The sequence below is a fragment of the Narcine bancroftii genome, chromosome 8 (genome assembly GCF_036971445.1).
Source record: "Narcine bancroftii isolate sNarBan1 chromosome 8, sNarBan1.hap1, whole genome shotgun sequence".
Taxonomy (NCBI): domain Eukaryota; kingdom Metazoa; phylum Chordata; class Chondrichthyes; order Torpediniformes; family Narcinidae; genus Narcine; species Narcine bancroftii.
This window is the reverse complement of record NC_091476.1, coordinates 158,656,679-158,681,791: the sequence shown is the minus strand read 5'-3', so window position 1 is coordinate 158,681,791 and position 25,113 is coordinate 158,656,679. Positions and strand designations below refer to the sequence as shown.

Below are 25,113 nucleotides of genomic sequence, written 5' to 3'. Positions count from 1 at the left end.
TTGTCATTGTCAGATCCAGTTCCTTTGGGAAATGGTCCACTGTTTATGGACCACAACCCATATCAAACCTGAGGATTGGCCCAGTGGATGGGAGACCACCCACTCCAACTACTGCAACTTGTATCCTCAAGTTTGCGGGCACCATAGAGCTTTCCTGCCAAAAAACGCAAGCCCAGAAATGCAATGATGACCAATGAAGCTAGTCAAACCCCTTCCCAACTGCAGCAGCTGTCAGACTATTCCTTCACATCTAAACAGCACAAAAATGTATTAAATTAATCATGCTATTAACATACTTCCTAAAATTGTTTAAAAAATTAAACATGAGAAAGCAATTAAATTCATTTCAAAATTAAATATGCTTCAATTAAGTCAATAATTAAAAATCTTGCACCTCTCCCTTAGAGCTATTCAGTCCATTGAAATGTGTTGATCACACATTTGGTCTAATGATGCACAGGTTGAGGGAACAGACTTCATTGTATACGCAGAAACAGAAGGAAATTTTGCTTCCTCACTGCATTCCCAGATGACACGGTGAAGGGTTTGGTATTTCTGTGATTGTAGGGATTACCTTGGAAGTATATTAGCCTGCTTTCTCCCCACAAAGTGAAGTTGTGTGGTGCTACCTTGAAGACTAAAATACTGTTATAATAATTTAAATGAAACGATTTACAGTACAACTCCATTTATCCAAAATTGTCAGGACCGGGCCTATTTCGGATAAACATTTTTTCGAAGAACAGGCTATTTTTTAAAAAAAACAGCCCAGTAGCAACAGCAAATCACCTGTAACAATTTTTAAAATTACAACAAACAAGGGAAGGCTTTTTAAGCATTAAATTAATATTTAATTCTCACCCCAAAAAATGCTGGCCACAATGCCGATCACCGACACCTCCCTACCAAGGCCCCACTCTTGCCCCAGAGCCTGACGTCCTTGCAGCTGCCGGGAGCATAAGGTCTGTGCTGCCACTGGCAGCCCGACATCCCCGGTCAGTTCGACACTGAAAAAAAATTTGGATAAATTAGGGTTTTGGAGAATCCAATATCAGATACTATACCTTTCAAATATAGAGCAGTTCAGCACAGAAGCAGGTTCTTCACCCCACCATGTCATCCCACTGACCCACTATGATGTCAGTTTTAACTCAACCATCTGCCTAATCATGGTCTGTATCTCTCTCTACTCCTTGCCTGTTTATGGATCTGTCTTAATTTATCTTAAACACTGTTACTGTATCTGTATCTTGTGCCTCTCGTAATGTTGCATTCTTCTATCAGGTCTCCCTTCATCCCCCTAATAATCCAGAGGAAATTATCCAAGTTTATCCACCCTCTCTTTTTGCAACTCCAATCCACCCAATGCTCTGATGAACACCCTTCCCCCCCCCCCCCCCCCTCCATGTGACCCAGTAAATCTTTTAAACAGTTGCGGCATGACTTCTACTTTTGTACTCAAGGCCCAGACTAATGAAAACAAGCAAGCCGTACAATTCTTTACCACCCTCCATTTGTGTTGCCATTTTCAGGGAGCCATTCTTCCAACATTGCTCCGAGAACTCCTGCCATTCACCGCATGCTCTTGTCTTGCACTTGAACTCCTCGAATGAATTACCAAGGTATCCTTTCTACACCCTTTCTGGATTTGTTTTCAGGAGCCTTGTTATTTTTGTGCAGCTGGGCTTATTTTACATGCCGAGTGAGATAATATCATAAATCTAAATTATCTGAATATGAATGCTTATTCAGAGGGCAAGACCACAAAGTAATTCTGGACATTGATAGTGTATTTAGCTCCATCTTGATTAGTTTGTTTGGAATGAGCTTAAATCCTTCCTTGTAAATGTTCCTGCCCGGAAATGAGATTGTCCTGCACAATTCTATTTCAACAAAAAGCAAAAGCTATTGAAAATTAGTGGCTTAGTCATGTGGAGAGCAAAGTTCTCAATTTTTCATCTTGTTCTCTATGCAACATGACAATACACAGAAAAGCCCACATATGTACAGCGGCATCCAGTGACGTGATGCAGTCTTGGCCATTACATGGGTGCTTTTCATTCATGTTGTTCAGAAGCAGGCCTTAGCAGACTCACTGAACCACAAAGGGGACCTGCTGAACAAATACAGCAAAACATAAAGTACCGGAAAGGGGGAGGTCACGTGATGCTGTAGGGAACGCAGCGCACCCTTGCGACTCCCAAGGATTTTAATTTAAAAAATACCAATTAAGTAAAGTTTTTATTTTAAAGTCCTTCTAAAGTGCCAAATATTCAAAATAAAATGCCACAGAGAAAAGAAAAAACGTCAACTGAGGAAAGAAAAAGAACCTGGCCCTATCTCTTCAACAAAGCTGGCCGTCGGAGTTCTTGCTGGACCCACTGGAGACAGCCCTGGAGAGGGACCTTCTCACAGAGCTATCCCTGTGGCTCTCCACAAAGACGGCGCCGTCACGAAAGGTATTTCCGCACCGCTCAGGCGCGAGGAGTCGCGCATGCATGCTGTGGATGAAAAAATGAAAGGGAAAAAATAAAATACCGGAAGAACTCAATGGGTTGAGCATTATCTACAGAGGTAAATGTTTGATTTTTCAGGTTGACCTTTTGTCAGGACGGAGCAGTTACTCAGTTAAGTAACTTGGTCCAGTGCTGGGGGCCTATCATAGGTAAGTTAACGAAAGTAATCTACTTAACCACCTCTCTCTCAACAAGTGAACTAACTACACTAGTGAACTCCACCCATCCCAAGCTCTCGGCCATTATCCTGCCTTACCCAGTGATTTGCCAAACCAATCTGCCCCGGCATCCACATGCCATCCAAATGAGCATAGCGATGGGAAGTGTTTTTAATTTTGGAGATGCAGCAGGATAACAGGCCCTTCTGGCCATGATCCCATGATTTTCCCCGCCCCCAAGTACACCAGTTAACTTACAATCACTATATGGTTTTGGATGGTGAGAAGAAACTGGAGCACCCGGAGGAAACCCATCAGATTCATGGGGACAGTGTACAAATTCCTGACAGACTGAAGTGGATGCCAACCTGGGTTGCTGGCATTGTAATAGTGTTGTAATAGCATTGTGTTAACTGTGACGCCATCCATGCCACCATATTGTGTTACCAATGCCAGACTATAAATGGAAGTTTGGCAGGGGTGTGCACGTGTCACGTTATAACTAATATACCACATGTTAAAGTTGTAACCAAGTGATGTAATTATCTTAAACAGGACCGATTTGAAGGCCTTTTCCGGGTTTATGATGAACATGCCACATTTCAATTATTCCAAAGTTTTCAGAGGGTACAGATAAATTTCAGCAATCGTGAGGCAGCTGCACAGGCGCGAATAGAACTTCATGAATCTGACTTCAACGGCACCAAACTCAAGCTTTATTTTGCACAGGTACAGTATCACATTGGTTGTGTTGAACGTTTACATTGTAAGTGATCAAAACTTCAAGCCATTCTGCGCTTGCAATGCTTCAGTCATTTATTTACTGTCACTGATGAGTAATGTTTCATCCAAAGGACATCTGCTTCATAATTAAAAAAAAGGTTTATGCTGAAACAAAATCGGCAAGTGTTGGAAAACTCAGCAAGTTAGGGTGTGTGAAGAGAAATGGTTAACGTTTCGGGTCTGAGACTCGATGTCAGGTCCTGCATTCTGGAACCCACACTTTGGCAATAGCAAGTACAAGGGACACAGAACTATGTCTCTTTCCCCAGATGCTACTTGACCTGGTTTTTTTCTGTTATGTACTTGTCTCCATGAATTAAGCCTCATGACTTAATTGTATAATGTTTGACTTTCTTATGTAACATTTGATCTTTGAAACATTTTCGGTTTTGCAACTGATCTGTGGACTTGCTGTGTGAAGCCACAAACAAAATCTCTTGTGCAATGGGAGAAACTATTTTCAAACCTCAGAGCAAAAGACACTCCAGAATTTGTGGAACTTATTCTACTGTGAACATTGGTAGTAAAGTATGAAAGTCTGCAGTTATCGTGGTTGAAGTAAAAACACAACGGTAGAGAAACTCAGCAGTGTACTTTATATGGCAAAGGTAAAGATACAAAATCAACGGTTCGGGCTTGAGCCCTCCATCAAGGTGTGGACAAAATGGCGGAGAGAGGAGCACAATCTCAAAGGCAGGAGGTAGTGGGTGGATAAGGGAGGGAGGACAGACCAGTGAACAAGGATAGGGGGATTCTCTCCTTGAGGAGATGAAGGGCTCGGGCCTGAAATGTTGGTTATTTATCTTTATCCTTGCTATATAAACATGCTGGTTCTCGTACATTGACACATTAGGGGCATTTAAGAGACTCTTAGGCATGTAGATAAGGAAAAGTGGAGGGTTAATGGGTAGGGAGGGTTTTTTAGGAATATATGGGCAGGCACAACATCGGGAGCTGAAGGGCCTGTTCTGTGCTGTTCTGTTCTCCGTTCTCTGAAAGGCTCAAGCCCAAAACGTTGGTTATGTATCGTTATCTTTTATATATAAAGTGTGCTGTTTAATCTACTGAGTTTCTCCAGTGTTGTGTTTTAACTAGTTGCCATAGGGATTGGAAAATAATTTCCATGGTCATAAGTTTTCCGAATGTTCCAAACCATCAGAAAAATGGAGGTTAATATTTAGACAGGTTTCTTCACCCACTGGTTCAGACAAGAAGGTAATTTGCTAAGGTTTTCCATTTTGATTCCATATATGCATGCTTATCCATTTACTTCTCTTTTGCTGAATTCCACGGTTCACAATTGAAGATTTATGGTTTTTCTTTATTGCCAAACACATTCCCTCTCTCTTCTGTTTATTGGTCATCCTAAGTTACAGTTAAAGCCATGATGTCATCAAAGGAAGAAACCATTATCCACTAAAGGTGGGGTGGGGGGTGGTGGGCTCGCACTTTTGAAAATATGTCTACATTTCAGGAATGTGACATTTATTAGATTTTTCAGGAGGTAAATTGTTCATTGAAATTTTAAACAGTTAACCTTGAAAGTTTAGTTCAAGCTGTATTTATGATCACCAACATCAACATATGGAAGGTGTGCATTCTCTATGTTTGAGACAACTGTGCAATAATCTAATCTTCAAAAATAAAAAACAGTTGAGTTAGTGGCAAAATTCCGCAAGTGCTGAATCTGACTTTGGTGAACTGAACCTCTGTTTCTCCCTGGATATTCTTCTGAACAATGAAGACGTCGAAACAATTAAAAGCTGGGAAGGGAAGGTTGGTGAGTAACCGCTGAAGTACATTTTTAACAGAGTGACAGTTTGTTAAATTTGTTGAAAACGCTGGTTTCGTGTAATTGTTCTGAAGGTAAAAATCAACGTGGAAGCCCGTAAAATGAACCAGTCTTTTATAGAATGGAAATGATGGCGGTGACTGACTTGCAATCTTTTTGTATGAGGAATAAATCTTCATAACAAGGTAGAGGTTCACCACCGCAGAGACTAGCACTACACCATGGCAGGCGGGCATTGGTGCCTTGTTGGATGCATTTCTATCGGAGAACAGGTGCAGGAGAAGACCAAAAGGGTTCATGGGTTGGCATCACAAACAACTGAGCTAATTAAGTACAGAGTACTGTGAGCTTTAAAGGTTGTCATCGCCAAAGGGTGGGAGTGGGGACAAGCTCCCACTGCTATAAAAAGGCTCTTCACGGTGTGGGTCTCAAAACAGCCTCTGACAACCAAGTCCAACTCCTGGCCCTTGTGTGTGGCACAGCTCTTATGCCCAGCTGAGCTCTTATGCCTCACTGACAGGAGAAGGGGCAAAGGCGGGCCACTGGCGCCTTAAAACCAGTTGCTCTGGGCAGATGGGTCTCGTTGACCACTGATGGTAACTCATTTAAGAGAGGGAAAACTCCGATTTCAAACCTCCGCTGCCTGTGGTTATACCCGCTTACAGGAAAGGCATTGTGAGTAAACTCTGAGGAAAAATCCAGAGTCAGAGGCTCGAAGGCGGCTGACTGCTGAACCCAGCACTGGTTTGGCAACTCCTGCGATGCTGCTTGGACCAAACTGTATCGACATTCGTCATTCCTTTGGACCTGTCGTTAGCATGGTTGGGGGGGGTGGGGGCGGTGGGTCCACTGCATGGGAAACAGACAGATATCCCTATCAACTTTTCCCTGGCTGGTGCCCTGGAGAGGCCACTCCAGCTTTGCTTTAGCGTCGGACAAACACAGGAAGCAGCAGTTGCTGCGAGGAAACCTGCAGCACATTTACTGCTAGTCCCATTGTGCTTTGGGAAATCCACTGGTGTGATGAAGCCAGCAGAGACACCATACTGCCCAGTATGGGCAGTATAATCAGGAACCGGACTAGAAATGCATCTGTTTACTGAGCCCTTGGCCTGTTCAGTGAAGAATCTGTCTATACTTGGCTAAAGCAGGCAGCATCAAAACAACTGATTGCATTTATCTGTTTGACGATCATGTCCCAGGCACCTTTTTCACACTTTTTGGGACTATTAAAGCCAGCATGATCTGGCCCAGTTTCAAACAACTGACTGGCCAAGCAGCATTTTTGTGGTACACCTTCCATTTTTGGAAAGATGGGTTTGAAAGATTAAATTGTCAAATTGGCTCAACCGTTTCCTGTGCCCCACAGCCAAATTGTTATGAAAGCAAGCCACATTACAGCAATGACGCAGCTGATGGAATGAAAGTTGGTGTTGTGTTTGGCCCCTAACAGATCTCGAAGATCAACCAGTTCAGCCAGTTTTACTTTTGAGGCAAGCAGCAAACTGCCAGACCTTCACAATATTGAAGCAGGAGAGAGGTTAGCTCAAGGACCTTATCTGTGCTGATCTATTTTGATTACTATCTGAAGCTGCTCATTTGAGCTGCTGGAGAAGCAGTAATAGTGCAAGATCTAGCAAGAATGACGAATTCTTGCTCAGTGAGGAAAAGAACACCGATGCCGTAACAACCTTTGGGAGAAAACAAATTATCTCTTCTCCCCTTGACTCCTTTCCCTGCCAGTTAGAAGGTTAAACTGTGCAATAAGTATTGTTAAAATGGTAACCAGGCCTCAATTAAAGAAGAGCCTGGCCATAGATGAAGGATGTCCTTTCCATCTTGTTCAGAGGAGCAGGTTAAAACCAAGTTGCAAGAAGAGATTGGTTCCTTGGCAATTGAGTGTCCTGGGTGATTTGAAAGAAGTACTCCCCAGATCTCTTAAATTTCTCAACTCATGCTTTAAATCTGTGCCCTCTAGTTCGAGACTCCATTGCCATGGGAAAAGGATTCTGATCATCTGTCCTATCAATATCCTTCATAATTTTATAACTCTCTACAAGGTCAGTTCTCTTCATTCTATTTTCCAGTATAAATAAAGACAGCCTCTCCAATATTTGGTTGTAACTGCAGCCTTCCATTCCGGGTCCCATCCTGGTGAATCTATTCTGGACCCTTTCTATTGCTACCACTTCTTATCATGTGGTGTCCAGAAATATACACTACATTCCATATGCAGCAAAACCAATGTTTTTGTATGACAGCTACATGATGTCCCAATTCTCGTATTCAATGCTTCTGCCGACAAAAGAAAGCAAGCTAAATGCTTTCTTCACAACCCCATCCAGTGATGATGACATTTTCAGTAAGCTATGGACTTGCACCCCAAGGATTCTCTATACGTCAATTGTCCTTCTGCCCCTACCACTTTATATATCCCACCAGAATTTGACTTCCCTAAGTACATTATCTCACACTTTTCCAGATTAAATTCTTTCTGTCACTATTCCACCCAATTTACCGGTTGGTTTGTGAACTGCTGCATCTTTCAGCAAACCTCCGCACAACCCATAACTCCATCAATGTCTGTGTCATCTTCAAGCTTACAAATTAGACTGCCCACGTGCTCATCCAAATCACAGCTATATTTCAGATAACAAAGGGCCCAGCACCGATCCATGTGGTATACTGGTAGTTATAGATTAAATCTATAAGAGATTAAATCGTCTAGGATTGTATTCGCTCGAATTCAGAAGAATGAGAGGAGATCTTATAGAAACATATAGGATTATGAAGGGTATGGATAGGATAGATGTAGGAAGGTTTTTTGAGCTGGCCGGGGAAACTAAAACAAGAGGACACAGTCTCAAGATTCAGGGGAGTAGATTTAGGACAGAGATGAGGAAAAATAGTTTTTCCCAGAGAGTAGTGAATGTTTGGAATTCTCTAACCAGGGAAGTGGTTGAGGTTGCCTCATTAAACATATTTAAAATTCGGTTAGATAAATTTTTACATGATAAAGGAATTAGGGGATATGGGGAGAAGGCAGGTAGGTGGAGTTAGGTCATAAATTAGATCAGCCATGATCATATTGAATGGCGGAGCAGGCTCGATGGGCCATTTTTGGCCTACTCCTGTTCCTACTTCCCATGTTCCTATGTTCCCTCTTACCTCCCACATTATCAAAAAATATTAGCATCTTTTCTGATCCAGAAAAGCATGGAAATGCACAAGGAAGGTTGATTAAGGGGGGGGGGAGTCAGATTTAGAACCATAGAACAGCACACCACAGAAACAGAGCCTTCGGCTAATGTAATTCATGCTGAACTATTATTCTGTCTAATCCCAATGATCTGCATCCATAACCCCCCCCCCACCTTTCTTAAATATCAAAATCGAGCCTGAATTCACCACTTCAGCTGGCAGCTCATTCCACACTCACACTACTCTCTGTCCGAAGAAGATCCCCCTAAACATTTTTAATATGGGAATATTGCTGCAGGAAATGAAATGTAAAACTGAAAGCTATCAGATTTATTTTAAACATCGGAGTTTTGTCAGTATCTCCTTTTTAATTTGAGTCTTTAAATGAGTACACTTCAATGACTTTCCCTTCACTAAATTTCAAACAAATTGCAAAGGCAAATGGCAGAACTAACGATGAGGTCATCCTGCAAGTCCCAACACAATTCTTGCCACCGTGGGTGAAAATGTTTACTCCCAATTCCATATTGCTTGTATGTCAGTGATAATCCAGTAAATGGAAAATGCTTATCCAATCCACCTGCAACTCTTCGTTTCAAATTAACATCATGAGTATGATTACTTAAATTCTCTGGATGACATGTCTATGTGTGGTGGTGCACCACCGGCCTACTGGAGGGGGAAACCTCTGTACCTGCAGGAGAGTAAGGGGACAGGAAAACATCTGGCCGGCTGTCAATCAGTTGGCCTGAAGGGATCAAGCCCCACCCGGTCGGGTGTCAGTCACCCTCCAGGATATAAGCCTGCGCCAGCCTCCCGAGGCCTCATGCAGAGTTACTGCAGCTACAACCAGCCTGGCTCTGTGGAAGTCTTTGTAGATTAAAGCCTGTTGTACAGCCTTTACCTGATGTGTGTCTGATTCTGGCTAACAGCTATGACTTCGTAGCTGTTCAAACACTATGACTTCGTAATGAAATGTCGTGCAGCATCACTGATTGGATGAAAGGTATAATTAAAGTTCAAATTTGGGTAAAATGGTATAGCACAAGAGTAATGGGCTGCATCTTTTCATCGGAGGGAAAGGTAGACCAAATAGCAACAAGCAAAATTACTGTTTAGTTTTCTTTTAAGAGTTCAAAGCAAATGTATTATTTTGGAAGGGCAAGTGGAGAAAGCATAAAACACAGGAGAAGTGTTTGGTAGTAAATGGAATCAACCAATGTCAAATATGCTGAAAATCTGGCATTAAAAACAGAAAATAATGGAAATACTCAGCTAATCAGTCAACATCTGTGCAGAGATTAACCTTTCTGTCCATGGCATCATGTACTGTCAAACCTAAACCACCTGTAAATTGGATGAGTTACTCCTGATTTTCCGTCTGGGCACTCTCCAACATAATAGCATTAACATCGACTTCTCTGGTTTCTGCTAGCCTATACCCCATTCTCCCTCTCCTCCCCATCCCTTTGTCTTCTTTCCTTCAGCCCTCCATCCCCCTTCCCTCTCCATTCACACAGCCACCTCCCCTCCCCCCTCCCCAACCCTTTTACCAGTGTGCCCTCCCTTCCTTCTCCTCCCTCCTGCCTGTGGGACTGTGCTCCAACCTCTTCCCTATCCCTCCACCATTTTGTTCGGGCGCCTGCCCACATTTTGCTCATACCGTGCTAAAGGGCTCATGTCTGAAATGTTGGTCGAGTACCTTTATCTTTGCTACATAAAGTACACTGTTTGGCCTGCTTAGTTTCTCCAGCTTTGTGTTTTTACTTCAGTGACGGTGTCTGCAGGCTGTCTGTTTTGCTCTTTCCTCTTTCTGATGAAGACCACTGACCAGACACGTTTATCATGTTTTATTTCTCGCACTTTTTTATAAATTTCACATTAAGCAGTAAATGAGAGGAAAATGACCAAAGTAATGAGAAAGAAGTTCGATTTGTATTATCAGCACCTTGTATTTTGCAGTGCCTTTAAAATAGTAAAAATATCCACTATGCTTTATTAGCTTCCACAATTGGTAAAGATTGTTGAAATTATAAACATTAATTTGAATGGAATTTAGTGAAGATAAAGAAAACCATTTAATGAGAAAATTGGAACACTTGGCTGTGCACCACAGCAGGTTCTTGGTTGTATGATAATGAAGACAGGCAGAAGTGCTCCCAAGACTATGAGCTTCACTATCAGGGATAAATAAGTTGATTATTGATGATCTTTATGAACCTCATGGGGAAAAGGCAGAATGGAATCCTAGAATTATACGGTCCGTGATAAGTTCACCGAGACCCTCTTTGGTTGCATTCTAATCCTTCTGTTCTATATTGCTTCTCATTTTAATTGACAAATATTCAAATATTTTCATTAAAAAGATTTTGGTGGAACATTTATGGAACACAAAAAGGCGTTTTTTTCAAAAGCCAGCAAAGAAATGAGCAGAGGAAATGAAATTCAGATAACAGATCTTTCCAGTTTATATTAGACCCGATGTGTTCCAATGCAACTTGTAATGATAAACTCAGTGTTTCCATCGCTCTCCCGATGCCGCCTGGCCACCAGCGTTCTCTTTGTTTCAGATTCCCAAGAACTGCAGTATTCTGTATCTTGCAAATTCCGATTATTTTCCTCTCTCTGCCTTCATATATCTCCCTCCGTTTACACTCCCATAAAACAGATCAGCTGAAATTAAATTATCACCACCATTTGTCAGCCAAGATCACTATTTAGTGTCTAGATCTCCATCTCATTCCTTTCTAAAATGCTGTGCTACATTCCCAGCATCTGCAAAAGTTCCTGTTTATTTCTTTTATTCTTCATGCTTTCCCCTTATTTTCCAACATGCTCGGTTTCTATCCATTTGTATTTTAAATAGAATCTCTACAGATACTGCCAGTTCTGCTGTGCACCTAACATTTTTTCAGATTTCCTGCATTTCAGGTTCATTATTATTTTATTCAAGATTTTATTGTCATGTAATAAAGCAGAAAATGTGATATGATGTAAAATTTACTTTAGTCCACCGTAAGGCAGACAAAGATTCACTATTAGCAAAAATTGTCCAGCTCCCCCAACAGCCAGAGAAAGAGAAGGAAAAGAGAGTCACTGCCAGTGTCAGTGAATGGCCATGGCTTCGCCCCCAGCACTCCCGCAGCCACACAGCCTTTGGTCTGAACCATCGGCAACCCGCACTCCAGGTGCACACCTCTGACATGATACGGAAGCCTACAGTGCCCTCTGGCATCCCGGTTTCAATACTTGGTAGCCCTTCAACCAGTCCTGAGCCAGTCTGCAGCCTGGTGCGTGTCCTTTGACTGCAGTTGCCAGCATCCCGCATCCTACATGGGTATCTCGCTTCGAGACACCAACAGCCTGCCTCCTGCGCGATCTTCAGCCTCAGAGCCCTTCAATGGTCCTTCGGTCATCTCTGCTTCTTCTCAAATTGGGGAGGGGGGGGTGGTCTCTCTGTTTTCTGGTGCCCTGTGGAAAACCTCTGTTTCCCTGGAGTCTGCAATTCCTCATGACCGCTACAGATCATAGGCGCCACCACCTTGTCCCCAGACCTCGCGGTCGCGGGATTTTAAAATAAACCAACCTCGGCTCCTTTAACAGGCCGTTTAAGGGCTGTACTGAGCTGACGGCAGTGGGATTTGGTGGTTGGACCCCGTGGGGCAGCACTGTGTCTCCCCACGGGTTTGCACAAGCGGCAGCTCCGACGGCACAGCCTTTTTTTTTTGTCGTGTTTTTTTTCATTTTCTTCTGCAGGATTGTCTCTGATGAGAAATGTTATTTCTGGAGGTTCATATAAATAACCTGGGCATTCCCCTAGGTCTTGCTTTTGTCAGCTGTTGGTGCAGTGGTGCTGGAGAAAAAGCAGGGACCTTTGAAATCATGCAGGGAATTGAACAGTTTAATTATAAGGTTGGTCAATAACAGCAGATAACAAAATGCCTACATTATGATGTGTTAGATTACTTAAAATATCAAATGTTTATGCTTGCAAAATTGAAAGAAAATAGTGATCTCTTGAAAAGATTAAAGACAGGAATTGATGGAGATGGGGGGAAAAAAAAGAGTCTTAAAGAGTGAATTTATATTGTTATCTTTGCCCAGGAGAAAAAGGAAACTGTTAATGAGTCAGATAGTAAGTCAAAATCTACAGAGAAGAAACAAAGCAAAATGAAACAAACAAAGGTAAAAAAAATTTGGGTTGAATGTTACACCTGAATTATCAGCAATTGAACAAGGCGATGTACTATTCTTCAATAGATGATTTTGAAGTAACAAGTGCCAATGGTGGGGACGACTGCTGTGTCCTCAAGCCAACTGGATATTCCCTGCTTCAACTTCCAGGTAGCACTGAAAATTTCAGAATAGATTTGTGCTTGAGCTGCCAGGGGAGAGTGCACCACACATTCACCCTCTTGCTAAGGTCCGTACCTGTATCCCAATGGACGTTCATAGAACCAGATGTTGACAAAGTCTCTAATGCCTGTGCAACTGGAAGCCCTGCACTGTCTGCTTCATTGTGTGAAGGTATAAGCCCACTGTGCTCTCACAATTAAGGTTAACTCCCCTCTCTGAAATCTTGCCTCAGGATCCTTGCAGTTTGTCTCTGCTGAGGTATACCATATGACACATTGTTGCACTCTACTGCATTGCAGAATTTTTGTAAAGCCCTACCAGCAGAGCAAGTTGATCAAGGTGACCCTTGTAATCACAAATGGAAGGAGCATTTGGCTTTTATGCAGACTCCCACAATAATTACTTGGCTAATCACATTTCTGGTTAATGGTGACCACCGGGCTATTGATCACTGGACCTTGAGTAAAGATTAATGAGGATGTTGCCAGAACTCGAGGGCCTGAGCTACAGGGAGTGGTTGAACAGGCCAGGGTTTTTAATTCCTTAGTGCCCCGAAGGATGATAGGTGATCTCATAGATGTATGTAAAATAGTGAGAGGACTAGATCAGGTGAACTAGAGAGTCCTTTTGCCCAGAGTAGGGGAATTGGTAACTAGAGGATATAGATTTAATAGGAATCTGAAGCGTAATGTTTTTATGCAGAGGGTGGGGAATGTGGGGAACTCACTGTACAATGTTTAAGAAGAAAATGGATGGATGCATCAGGGATAGGGTGGGTTCAGAGAGATATGGGCCAAACGCAGGTGTAGGTGGGACATTTTGGTCGGCATGGGCTCATTTGGCTCAAGGGCCAGTTTCCAAACTGTGTGACTCTGACTTGATTGTGAAATTATCAGTGAATATCCTTACTCTGACATTAAAGATGGAAGAAAGGTCATTGAAGAAGTAGCTGAAGATGGTTGAGGTGAAACTGAAGACCTAGAGCTGAACTTGAGCAATCACAACCACCTTCCTTGAAGCAGTGTTCAACTCCTTCTATTGGACTGATTTCCCCTTAAAGCCCACTGATATTATTACCTGAACCTTTTTAATGCCGCAATCAATCAAGTGCCACCTTGATATAAAGGACAGTTATTGGCACCTCTGTCATGTCACTGTTTGGTTTGTGTTTGAAGAGGAGCGAGACTGAGTGACCTAACAAAACCTGAACTGGGCATTGTTGAGCAGCTAAATGGTGAGTAAGTGTTGCTCGATACCCTCAATTACGTTGCTGGTAATAAACAATAGACTGTTTGGGTGGTGGTTAGTGGGATTGGATTTGTTCTGTTGATAGAATGTACCTGGGCAATACTCCACATTGTAGGTTCTCGTGACTCTAAAAGGTTTGTTCTGGAGCACATTTCTTTAGTGATCCAACCAGATGTTACATGGTCCCAGAGCCTTTGCTGTACCTGATGCTCTTGGTCACATCTCCATGTTAAGTGGCATTGAACAAGTTTGCCGAGCACTGGATTCCATGAAGTTGGAGAACTCAGGAGAACACTGAAGTGAATCATCCAGCTCTGCTGGCTGAACATGAATACTTCATCCTTCTTTTTAGCTTTGAATAAATATTGTATTTTCTCACCCCTCCCTCCCCCCATTTTAACTGTTTATTTCTTCAACAATAGTAATGGCAGCACTGCAGATCTTGGATTCAGTCCATTGGTTGCAATTTTGCATATTGTTTAGTGTGCAAATAATGAGAATAAGTTCATTGTCATACACCAAGTACAATATACATACTGTGAGCTTTGAAATTCTTGCTGCAGCCAAACAGCTACTTTATTTAAAAGAAATATCTCCAATAGTATATATTGTTTCTGTACAGGAAGAGATAATAAATATAAAAAATAGATGAGGTTCACGGTTACAATAGTGCAGGATAAGAAGTGTTGTTTCAGTAATGCAGGCAGGTCTTTTTGTCTTGGAGTAGTATATGGTTAGGTTAGTAAGGGCATTAGAATATAACTGTTCTTGAACCTTGAGGTGCTGAACTTCAAACTTCTGAATCCTCTTCCCAAAGGTAACAGTGAAAAGAGATTCTAACTAAGGTGGTAGGTGTCCTTTACGGTGTTGGCTGCCTTCTTGGTAGCATCACACACAGATGTCTTCAATGGATGAGAGTTTGGAGCCTGTCTATCTTGCATTTCTGGGCAGATGAAGAACCAGACCTTGATGTAACCTGTCAGTATACAGTACTTCCCAGAGTGAACCTGTAGAGGTTTGATAGAGTATTTAACAACCTGTCGAATCTCCTCTTGGAAAATAGAAGTGTTGGTGTGCCTTCTTCACGGTTAAATCCGGGAAAGGTCTTCTGAAATATGGACTCCCAGGAACTTGAAGGTATTAACTCTGTTCACCTCCCTCCCACAAATGTGAACAGTTGCATGTTCCCTCAGCCTCCCCCCTTGCTAAAATCCACCACAAGCCCCTTGGTCTTGTTGACGCTGAGAGCAAGATTGTTGTTCCGGCATCACCCAATCAGATTTTCAATCCCCATCCTGCATTCTGACTCTTTGTTTCGCCCAATTCGGCCAACAGTCCTGTGTTGCAACTCTGCCAAGATGAAGCCTTGTGTATTCCTCATTCAAATCAATTTGGTCTCTGCTTGAAAGATGGAGGTAGGATGAAGCCACATAGTAAAGTTTCAGATTGTGCCAGTGGCTGTCTTTTATTTGAAGGCACGTTTGATCGTGTGTGCCATCTGAATATTCACCTGCTACAGAAGCTTCATGGATGCCCACCTTTGAACTACCTGTAACAAGGGCAGAAGCTGCTGTTAATGCTCAGCGGGTGAGGCAACATCTGTGGAGAGACAATCAGACTCATTGTTTCAGCTAAATGACCCTATAGAATATCCTACATTTTGCGGCCCAAATGGCCTGTTTCCATGCCTTGAGACTTAGTTAGTCTGCCAGTGCTTCATTCCTTGCGTTGAACTTGCAGTTATTGTCTGTATTTTTTTACTATATGAAAGAAAAAATTGCCCACTTGCTGACCACTGGCGTCACCTAGGGCGGTGGGAGGAGTGCGGACCGCACTCGGCGACACCATCCGAGGGGGTGACACCAAAATGACTGTATTTTGTGCAGTGTTTCAACAGAAATTTATTTTGTATGACAAACAAAAACATTTTTCGTAAGACCATCTTACATGTATCATATACCTGCAAGGCTAAAATCCAATGCTAATTTACTTTTTGAATTTTCTAATGTGGTCTTGTCAGAGCAGATATTATTACTCAATTACAATGACACTTCGAATCACATGGTTTTGTCTGTACGTACTGGTACGTCGCTGCTTTTATTACATTTTCTGGTGTTTTGGATACAATGTTGTGGTAATTAGTATATGTGAACCCATATCAATGACTTTTTTGAGAATGAAGTAGTAATTAAAGGAGGTCCGTGGGGGGGTGGGGGGTGGTGACATCAACCCTAGTGACGGCATAGATGCCGACTGTTACTGTAATTCAATTTCCCAATAAAAAAAAATCACCTGACCTGTAAACAGGAAATTGAACTATCTTGACAAGTTGGAACATTTTTGATAATGTTCCCCACATGAGACCTTGGTAGACCATTTGGCACTAAGGCATAAGTCCAAGAATCCCAGTTCTCTCAGTCACCATAGCTCAGACAAATGACTGCAGCTGCCAAATCTTGTGAACTCTACATTGACAAGGGATTGCTGTTCAACATCAATATGGCTTCTACCACCCTAGATCTGGATGTCTCTGCTGTGGCTGCCATTGCATCTTCCAGGTCTCACTTGCTTTCTGATGAATGACTTCCTGCCTCCGGTAAATGGAGTTAATTTGTAGGAATGGCAAGTGTGACAGTACCTGTCACCAGGAACATAGCTGTAAACCCACATGTGTTGTGCATGTGTTTGGTTGGAGACTGCAGGCAGCTAAACACTCATCCTGAAAGGGTTTTGCACACCAACAAGAAAACTGAAAGGGTTGTAAAGAGAGTCTTCATAAATCAAAGTATCGAGTATAGGATTTGGGATGTTATGGTAAAATTGTCTAAGACATTGGTGAGGCCAGATTTGGAATGTTGTGTCCAGTTTTGGTCACCTAATGACAGGAAAGATATCAATAAGATTGAAAGAGTGTGGAGAAGATGTACTAGGATGTTGCTGGGACTTCAGGAACTGAGTTACAGGGAAAGGTTAAACAGGTTAGGACTTTATTCCTTGGAGTGTAGAAGAATGAGGGGAGATTTGATAGAGGTTGACAATTTTTTTAAGGTATAGATGGAGTAAATGCAACTAGGCTTTTTCCATTGAGGTTGCTATATAAGGCATGCTGGTTCTCGTACATTGATACATTAGAGACGTTGAAGAGACTCTTAGGCACACGGATGAAGGAAAAGTGGAGGTTACGGGGTAGGGATGGTTTAATACATTTTTTTAGGAATGCAAGGATTGGCACAACATCGAGTGCTGAAGGGCCTGTACTGTCCTGAGTTGTTCTGTGTTAGGTGAGATACAAACCAGAGACCATGGGTTAAGGGTGAAAGGACAAAAGATTAGAGACAACTTCTTCACACAGGGAGTAGTGGGAGTGTGGAACAAGCAATATGTGGGCTTAATTTTGACCTTTTAGAAGAATTTGGACGGGTACATAGATGGGAGTGCTAAGGACTGTGTGCAGATCAGATAGGACTAGGCAGAATAATCTGTAGAGACTAGAAGGGCCTGTCTATGGTTCTACCCAAAGAAACATTCATTGAATTTCACAAATGATGTCAATACAGTGGAACCCCGATTTAACATGAAGCTGGATATAAAGCGACCAGCCAGTGAACTCCTGTTTTTTTTTTATTCTTTCCGAATTGAAATTGTTTTCGGATCTTTAGAAGACAAAAATCTTTTTCAGTGAAAGATAAGCTTCACACACTTGATGCGATCAAGAATAAAAGTCAAACCCAAGTTGCACACGACCTTGGCATTCCTAAATCAACACTTCGTGGCCGAAAATCTCAGGAAGATAAGTTATGCGCAGCGCTTTGGAAAGTTGAGGAAGAGGCAGGAATAAAGGCCAAAAGCATGAAGACAGCCAAAGATTTCAGCCTCGATGATTCCCTGTATGAGTGGTTCGTTCATGCGCGCTCAGAAGGCCTTCCAAATTCCGGGCCCATTCTTAAAGCTCAAGCTGAGCATTTTAACTAGCTGACCAATGGAGAAACCTCATGGTTCAAAGCTAGCAATAGATGGCTGGACCGGTTTGAACGCCGTCATGGGATTTCTTAGAAGAAGGTGGCTATGTCGAAAAACAAGTGTACAACTGTGACAAAATAGCTTTTGCTTTAAGATGATCCCAGACCGCACTCTGTCTAGCAAAGATGATGCCCTTCGATGTGAGGGATTCAAACAACACAAGGATCATGTGATGTTTTGTGTTAAGAAGACTGGAACACCAATTAAAACCACTCATTATTGGCAAATTTAGCTTGCCCCGCTGTTTCCACCATGTCAACATGAAGTCGTTACCATTCGAGTACATGGATAGCATGACCAGTATCATCTTTGAGGATTGGTTTAACGTAACTTTTTCCCTTATATCCATGCTTATTTGCATAAGCAAATGCTAGATCCCAAAGCTCTTCTTTTGCTTGACAACTGTTCCGCCCACCCGCCAACTGCCAACCTATTAAGCCGAGATAGAAAGATCCAAGTTTCTTACCTCCAAAAGAACCCTACATCTATGATCCAGCCCCTCAGAAGCATGTTGGATTTAACTCACCGCCAGCGACATGACGGTTGCGTTCAGGCAACGAAAACTCGATTGCTTTTTTAAGAAATAAAATGATGATTGTACGAAATAAAAAAAAGATGATTGCAAATACGGGTATTGTACATGTGTTCTTTTTGTTTTGAAAATGCTGTTTTTCGTGACCCTGATTTAGCACGACCCCACTTTTTTCGTGATCCAATTTTAAAATTTTTTTTGGACCCAACCAAGATTGGTGGCCGATTTTTGATTTGATAGTTCCACAAAAGAATATTTTCCAGGACTTGCAGAGAATTTTCCACTTGCTGGTATCAAGGAAATTTTCAAGGAAGGGTCCATAACCTCTCTTTAATGCTGAGCAGCTTGGCGAAGAAATGTCTCCCTAGATGACACACTGAAGTCAGATCTCAGTCCCATGACATTCAGTAACTGAGCAATGGTGACATTAAACCTTATTTTTAAAAAAAAGATAAAAAAATGTTTGTCATGAAGGGAACCTGTATCAAAAGTTACACCGCATATTTTTCAAATGTTAAATTAGTTGAGGGCTGAAATTTTTTAAATGATCTGTTATTGTAAGTACCTTGGTTTTGGATTGTGAACTGAGAGTTTTCTCAAAATCTTTCTTGACAGATCTGTAAAAGTAATCACGAGACACCTAATGAGTGGGGGGCTTGGAAATGTACGGACTAGAAATTGTTCGTATAGTGGAAGATATATGATAAGGTTTTGTAGAAACTCCTGAATGCTAAATGTGCATTGGTGACAGCGCTACAAATGAGGTGCAGATCTTGTCTGCCTAGGAACTACATGTGTGTAAAAGCTGCTGGGAGTGTGTACAGGTAGTCCCCTGACTTAGAACCGAGTTCTGTTCTGACCGATAGGTCATATCTCGAAATGGACGCAAGCCAGAAATTCACTATCTGTTATATCATTCGTCAAATTCAACATGGCGGCCACCGAAGCCAGCTCTCATGAGAGGTTGGCACCCCTGCCATAGACAAGCCCCTACTTTTACCTCAAAAGTGTAATTTTTATATATACTGGCACATATATTTTTTCTTTTTTAATAAACTTATACAGTATTTTTTTCAGTCATATGTACTGTCACATTCAGTCATATGTAAAGCAGGCCATGAAAAGGGATCACATAGTTGTTAGCACAATACTCTTGCAGTGCCAGTGGTTGGGACTGGGGTTCAAATCCTCGCTGTCTGTAAAGAGTTTTTAAGTTCTCCCCATGTCTGCTTGGGCTTTCCCCTGGGGCTCTGGTTTCCTTCCACCTTTCAAAAAAAACATACCAGAGGTATAGGCCAGCTGGGTGTAATTGGGTGGCAAGGGGCTCGTGGACTGTAAGGGCCTGTTATCTTATTGTATGTCTAAATTTTAAAAAAAAGAGACAATGAAATGCTCTCCAGGAGAAGGAAGGGAGCAAGGTGTCCAATGTGAATGGATGTTGACCACTATATGTCAGCCTAGGAAAAATAGCTGTAAAATTTTGAAAGACAGTTTTCTCTCTTTTTGTATGTTTTGACAACTGAACCATCATACTTCTTTAAGCCATGTTGGTAAGCAGAATGTCCATGTTGCCATGGGTTTTATTTTTCAGGTCCAGAGTGCCCAAGATCAGGCCAAGAGTGAGTACTTGGCCCCACCTGCACCTGTGAAACAGTTCCTCATCTCCCCTCCAGCCTCTCCACCAGTGGGGTGGCATCCGATCGAAGATGCGACTCCGACCATTAACTATGACTTGCTGCGTGCAATTGCTACCCTTGGCCCAGGTGGGATATAGTATTATCATTGAAGTTGCTTGAGTGATGATACGTACATGTTTTCTCAGCATTTTTTTCAGGTTTGGCCAATCTGCTGTGGGGAGACCTTAAATGAATTCTTCTTAATTAATTGTGATGAAGCAATTAGCATCACTTTTTCCTTCACCACTGAGCTGATGCACCCATCCTGTGAAGAACTGCTCCTACACAAGAAATGTGAGAATGTGCTAAATGCACACAAGTAAATTGCTTGATTACAGATATCTCCAGGGAACAAAGATGCCCAGGAACTAAAAAAGATCACAGTGCAATAGCCTAAATGTTTGTTGGCCCTCACAACTTTGGAGCGATAACTTATTTCTGCCATTATTGGATAAGTAAATCTTGCGAATATTGTTTTAGAGCAATGGTTTTCGAACTGCCTTCCTAAATTCACTTTCCACTTTAAACAATCCCTCTGCCATAAGTGCTCTGTGATTGGTACGAGCTTAATGTGGTATGTAAGTGGGAAGATAGTGTTTGAAAACCACTGTTTTAATTGTACCTAATTGACTCGTTCTGTGCATGGTTTTGTGACTGACTTTGGCTTGGCTTCGCGGACGAAGATTTATGGAGGGGGTAAAAGTCCACGTCAGCTGCAGGCTCGTTTGTGGCTGACAAGTCCGATGCGGGACAGGCAGACACGGTTGCAGCGGCTGCAGGGGAAAATTGGTTGGTTGGGGTTGGGTGTTGGGTTTTTCCTCCTTTGCCTTTTGTCAGTGAGGTAACTCTAAAGGAAGTGGGCCAATGACAATTTTCCTCAAGCAAAATAACAATTGAGAGCAGTGATTCTCAACCTTCCCTTCCCACTCACATACCACCTTACTCATCATAGAGCACTTATGGCATAGGGATTACTTAAATTGGAATGTGAGTTTAGGGGCAGTTTGAAAGCCACTGCTTTAGAGTAATTAGCATGTGCTGTCATTTCTCCACTATGAAGTTTTGCTCATTACTGGCATTATAAGCACCATATAATTGATTCAGGGTGCTGTAGTCTGCCCTTTGAAATTTGATCCGTTTATTCTGTATTACATTCCAACGTGCATGTTGTGTAACTGACCTGGTGGGACTTCTGACTGGATATTCCACATCAGAGAGTCGCCGTTTCGGATTTGACTGGTCAAGAACATTAAAGGTGTTTATTTTTGGTTTATGGCTTTTGGATCTAATACTCATTAAAACCTCTGCTGCAGAAGAACCATTCCCTTTGGGATGAATCGGGAGGTGCATTTAGCTGACATGAGTTACAAATTGGCCTGAATTTGCCATTCATTCTATTGATCCGCTCACGTAGAAGCATTTGGTTTTTTTTTGCTTCTTGAGACGACAAGCAAAGTTACTAAATAGAAAGAAATGCAATAAAGTGAAGAATGTGGACAAGGCATTTCGGCAAAGTCTGGGGCCAATCTTTGTTCAACAGCTTTCAGTGCCCTCTCCTGGCCTGACCCAGCAGTTCCCATCGACAATTTCAGAGGTATTTGAACTCCGAGTTCTCAACTAATGCTGTCTTTCACAAAATGCTTTGGGAATGAAAAAGCTGCTCACACACACAAAAAAAGAGATAATAAAGGATCAATGGATAAATATTCATAATTGTAGTTAGTGCCGGAATATATCCCTTCAATAGTGCAGACAGATCTTTTGGTGGTCCTGGTGTAGTTTATGGTTGGGGTGTTATGGGGAGGTTGAAGAGTCTGATAACAGTTGGATTAAAAAAAACTGTTCATGAACCTGGTCTTTAGGCTTCTGCTTTCATAGTCATTCAGGAGCCCATCCAACAGATTACCAAGGTTGCCGAGGTGTCCTGAAGGAGCAGAGGTCCCATGGAACAGCATTCTCAACTACATTTTTTTCCTCTCCATTTCCTCTTCCCAATACACAATCTTGTTTTGAGCACCTTCTCGGTGGCCCAGGGTGAGAATCTCTGACTCAGTCTGAGACTCGGACACATCTAGGCTGGGCAGGAAGGGTGGCATCAATGAAGGAACAAAATGTTGAGCTTTGGTCTCAGACCTGGGGAGACAGCAAGTGTATTTTAAAAGTGGATAAAGCAGCCAGCCGGATCAATGTTTTATAATCTGCCCTTCCTCCAGGTGATTAGCAGTGACCTCATGGGCCATACTTCTCAGCCCAGTAACTCTACAGCTGAAGAAAGGACGCAGCCGATGAAAGCGTCTCGGAGATTCCCTGGGTGGACCAAGTATTACTCATATTCCCCTCACCTGGGGCCAAGTTACCGAAGACTCAAGTCACCCAGAGTTTGCCTGAGGTGTTGCCTATCTAACCTCTCAGAGAGTCACGATGAGCCAGTCTCATGCCTGGCGCCGATTCATTCAGTAACAACTCAAGCAGCTGAGGTTGAGATCCCATCAGTACATTTGCATTTTTTCAAGTTCTAATTCAGCTATCATCATGTGAAAGTCAACTCCTGCCCTGTGTCACAGGATTTAAAAGCTACTATTTTCATTTTACAATTGTAAAATACTTCCTGTGATTCTCAAGTCTATTCTTTTTATCCTTTTGGCCTCCAGTGACACATCCTCCTTCCCTTCACCCACATCCACCCTCATTTTGGTTCCTATTTAAAAGGCATTGTCATTTATTGAGTAGCTGGAGACTACACAAGAGTCTGGAAAAACAACCAAATGAAAAACCTCACAAAGATTAGCATATACAGAGCCGTTGTCATACCCACACTCCTGTTCGGCTCCGAATCATGGGTCCTCTACCGGCATCACCTACGGCTCCTAGAACGCTTCCACCAGCGTTGTCTCCGCTCCATCCTCAACATTTATTGGAGCGACTTCATCACCAACATCGAAGTACTCGAGATGGCAGAGGCCGACAGCATCGAATCCACGCTGCTGAAGATCCAACTGCGCTGGGTAGGTCACGTCTCCAGAATGGAGGACCATCGCCTTCCCAAGATTGTGTTATATGGCGAGCTCTCCACTGGCTACCGAGACAGAGGTGCATCAAAGAAGAGGTACAAGGACTGCCTAAAGAAATCTCTTGGTGCCTGCCACATTGACCACCGCCAGTGGGCTGATATCGCCTCAAACCGTGCATCTTGGCGCCTCACAGTTCGTCGGGCAGTAACCTCCTTTGAAGAAGACTGCAGACCCCACCTCACTGACAAAAGGCAAAAGAGGAAAAACCCAACACCCAACCCCAACCAACCAATTTTCCCCTGCAACCGCTGCAACCGTGTCTGCCTGTCCCGCATCGGACTTGTCATCCACAAACGAGCCTGCAGCTGACGTGGACATTACCCCTCCATAAATCTTCGTCCACGAAGCCAAGCCAAAGAAAAGAAAGGAGGGGATTCAGTGAAAGTGCTCTCTATTTTTTTTAAACCATCTTTTTTACATTTTTCTATCAGAATTGGTAAGCAATGTATTGTGCAACCATGGTTGCAGGACTGCAGGTCTGAGGCATTCTTCACTCACATCTTTGCCTGCTGTCACCCTCCCCTCCTTCTCTGCTCCCCCAACCCACTTCACAGCATTGCAGAGGTGAAATATGCATTTTGACACCGCCTTCACTTGCTTCAACATATCCGAAAACAGCAATTAATTAATTCAAATAATTTTACTTCCTAAAACAGCAATTAATTCAAATAATCTTGCTTTTTTAAAATACGGGAATGGGTTCAAGTCAATATGGCAATTGCATGGCTAGAATAATATGCAAAAGCTCAGATCATGGTATTTATTAAGTTGGAGACTCCTATCTCAACTCGGGGGTGGGGGGGGGGCACACTTTCTTGTCCTCCCAAGCCTGGGACAGGCTGTTCTTTCTGCCATTTGTGTAAAAGGATGGAAGATGCACTTAGTTCTCAAAAGGGGATAATTTGTAGTGGCTTAAGTGTGAGATGTTGCATCATGTGACATTATTACTGTTCCCTTGTGCTGTAGGTGAAAAGTACGAGGTCCATGCAGGAACAGAGTGCACTCCGAGTGTTGTAGTTCATATCTGCGAGAGTGAAAATGAAGATGATGGTGCAGTTAAGCCACCAAAACAAAAGATTGTTCAAACAAGGCGACCAGAGAATGTGCCAGCAGGAAAGAAATGAAAGTCCTGGCTGCCTGTCTTCTGCGACCAGATCATTTTCCGCACCAACAATCCATCAGCTGTCTCTTGTACTCTTGAGGACTGTTTTTAAAAATAAAATTTCAAATTTGAGTGATGGCCTAATTAAAGAACAACTGTAAGGACTCCATTATCTGTGGTGTTGAAGCTTTATTCTGTTCCCACACAAAATATTGAGGTTTTGTCAATTCAGGTTGGCTGAAAGGGGAATGAAATGGCACATTGGTTTGTGGGTTAAAACTCCTCCCTTCCAAAAAAAAAGCTTCAAATCCATACACCGTTATTCCAGCTTCAGTGTTCAATCAGAGCTTTACCTCAGCACTGAACAGATGTGGGATTTGTAAATGTTGCTGTTGTCTCTTGTTGCGGTATCGTTCTTGTATGTGCATGTGTGTTTTTGTGTTATTTGAACAAATATTGACCACATAAAAAGGAAGTAAATACTCTGGAATCTTTGTTGCTCTTAAGACTTCCTGTTAATTACATTGTGAGTGATGAGGACTGCAGGTCTGAGGCATTCTTCACTCACATCTTTGCCTGCTGTCACCCTCCCCTCCTTCTCTGCTCCCCCAACCCACTTCACAGCATTGCAGAGGTGAAATGTACAATAGTGTTTGCT

At 42.5% G+C, this 25,113-nt stretch overlaps 1 protein-coding gene and 1 long non-coding RNA gene across 9 annotated transcripts in view; both read left to right on the top strand.

Moving 5' to 3' along the window:
* LOC138741470 (calcipressin-3-like) overlaps positions 1 to 24,624 on the top strand; it is a 116,508-nt gene extending 91,884 nt beyond the window's left edge. For 5 of the 8 annotated variants that reach the window (XM_069895643.1, XM_069895642.1, XM_069895641.1 and 2 more), the window contains 4 exons: positions 3,230 to 3,403; positions 12,555 to 12,635; positions 20,198 to 20,369; positions 24,320 to 24,624. In XM_069895643.1, coding sequence (XP_069751744.1) covers positions 3,230 to 3,403; positions 12,555 to 12,635; positions 20,198 to 20,369; positions 24,320 to 24,477 — 585 coding nt within the window. In that variant the 3' untranslated portion in view covers positions 24,478 to 24,624. Of the gene's footprint in view, positions 1 to 3,229; positions 3,404 to 7,012; positions 7,310 to 12,554; positions 12,636 to 20,197; positions 20,370 to 24,319 lie in introns of those variants that run through there. The other 3 variants (XM_069895644.1, XM_069895639.1, XM_069895637.1) reach the window with 2 other exon arrangements.
* LOC138741472 (uncharacterized) lies at positions 4,690 to 6,790 on the top strand. The gene is made up of 2 exons (XR_011343509.1): positions 4,690 to 5,237; positions 6,703 to 6,790. It is a non-coding gene; the product is annotated as an uncharacterized lncRNA (long non-coding RNA).
* Positions 24,625 to 25,113: the final 489 nt, after the last annotated feature.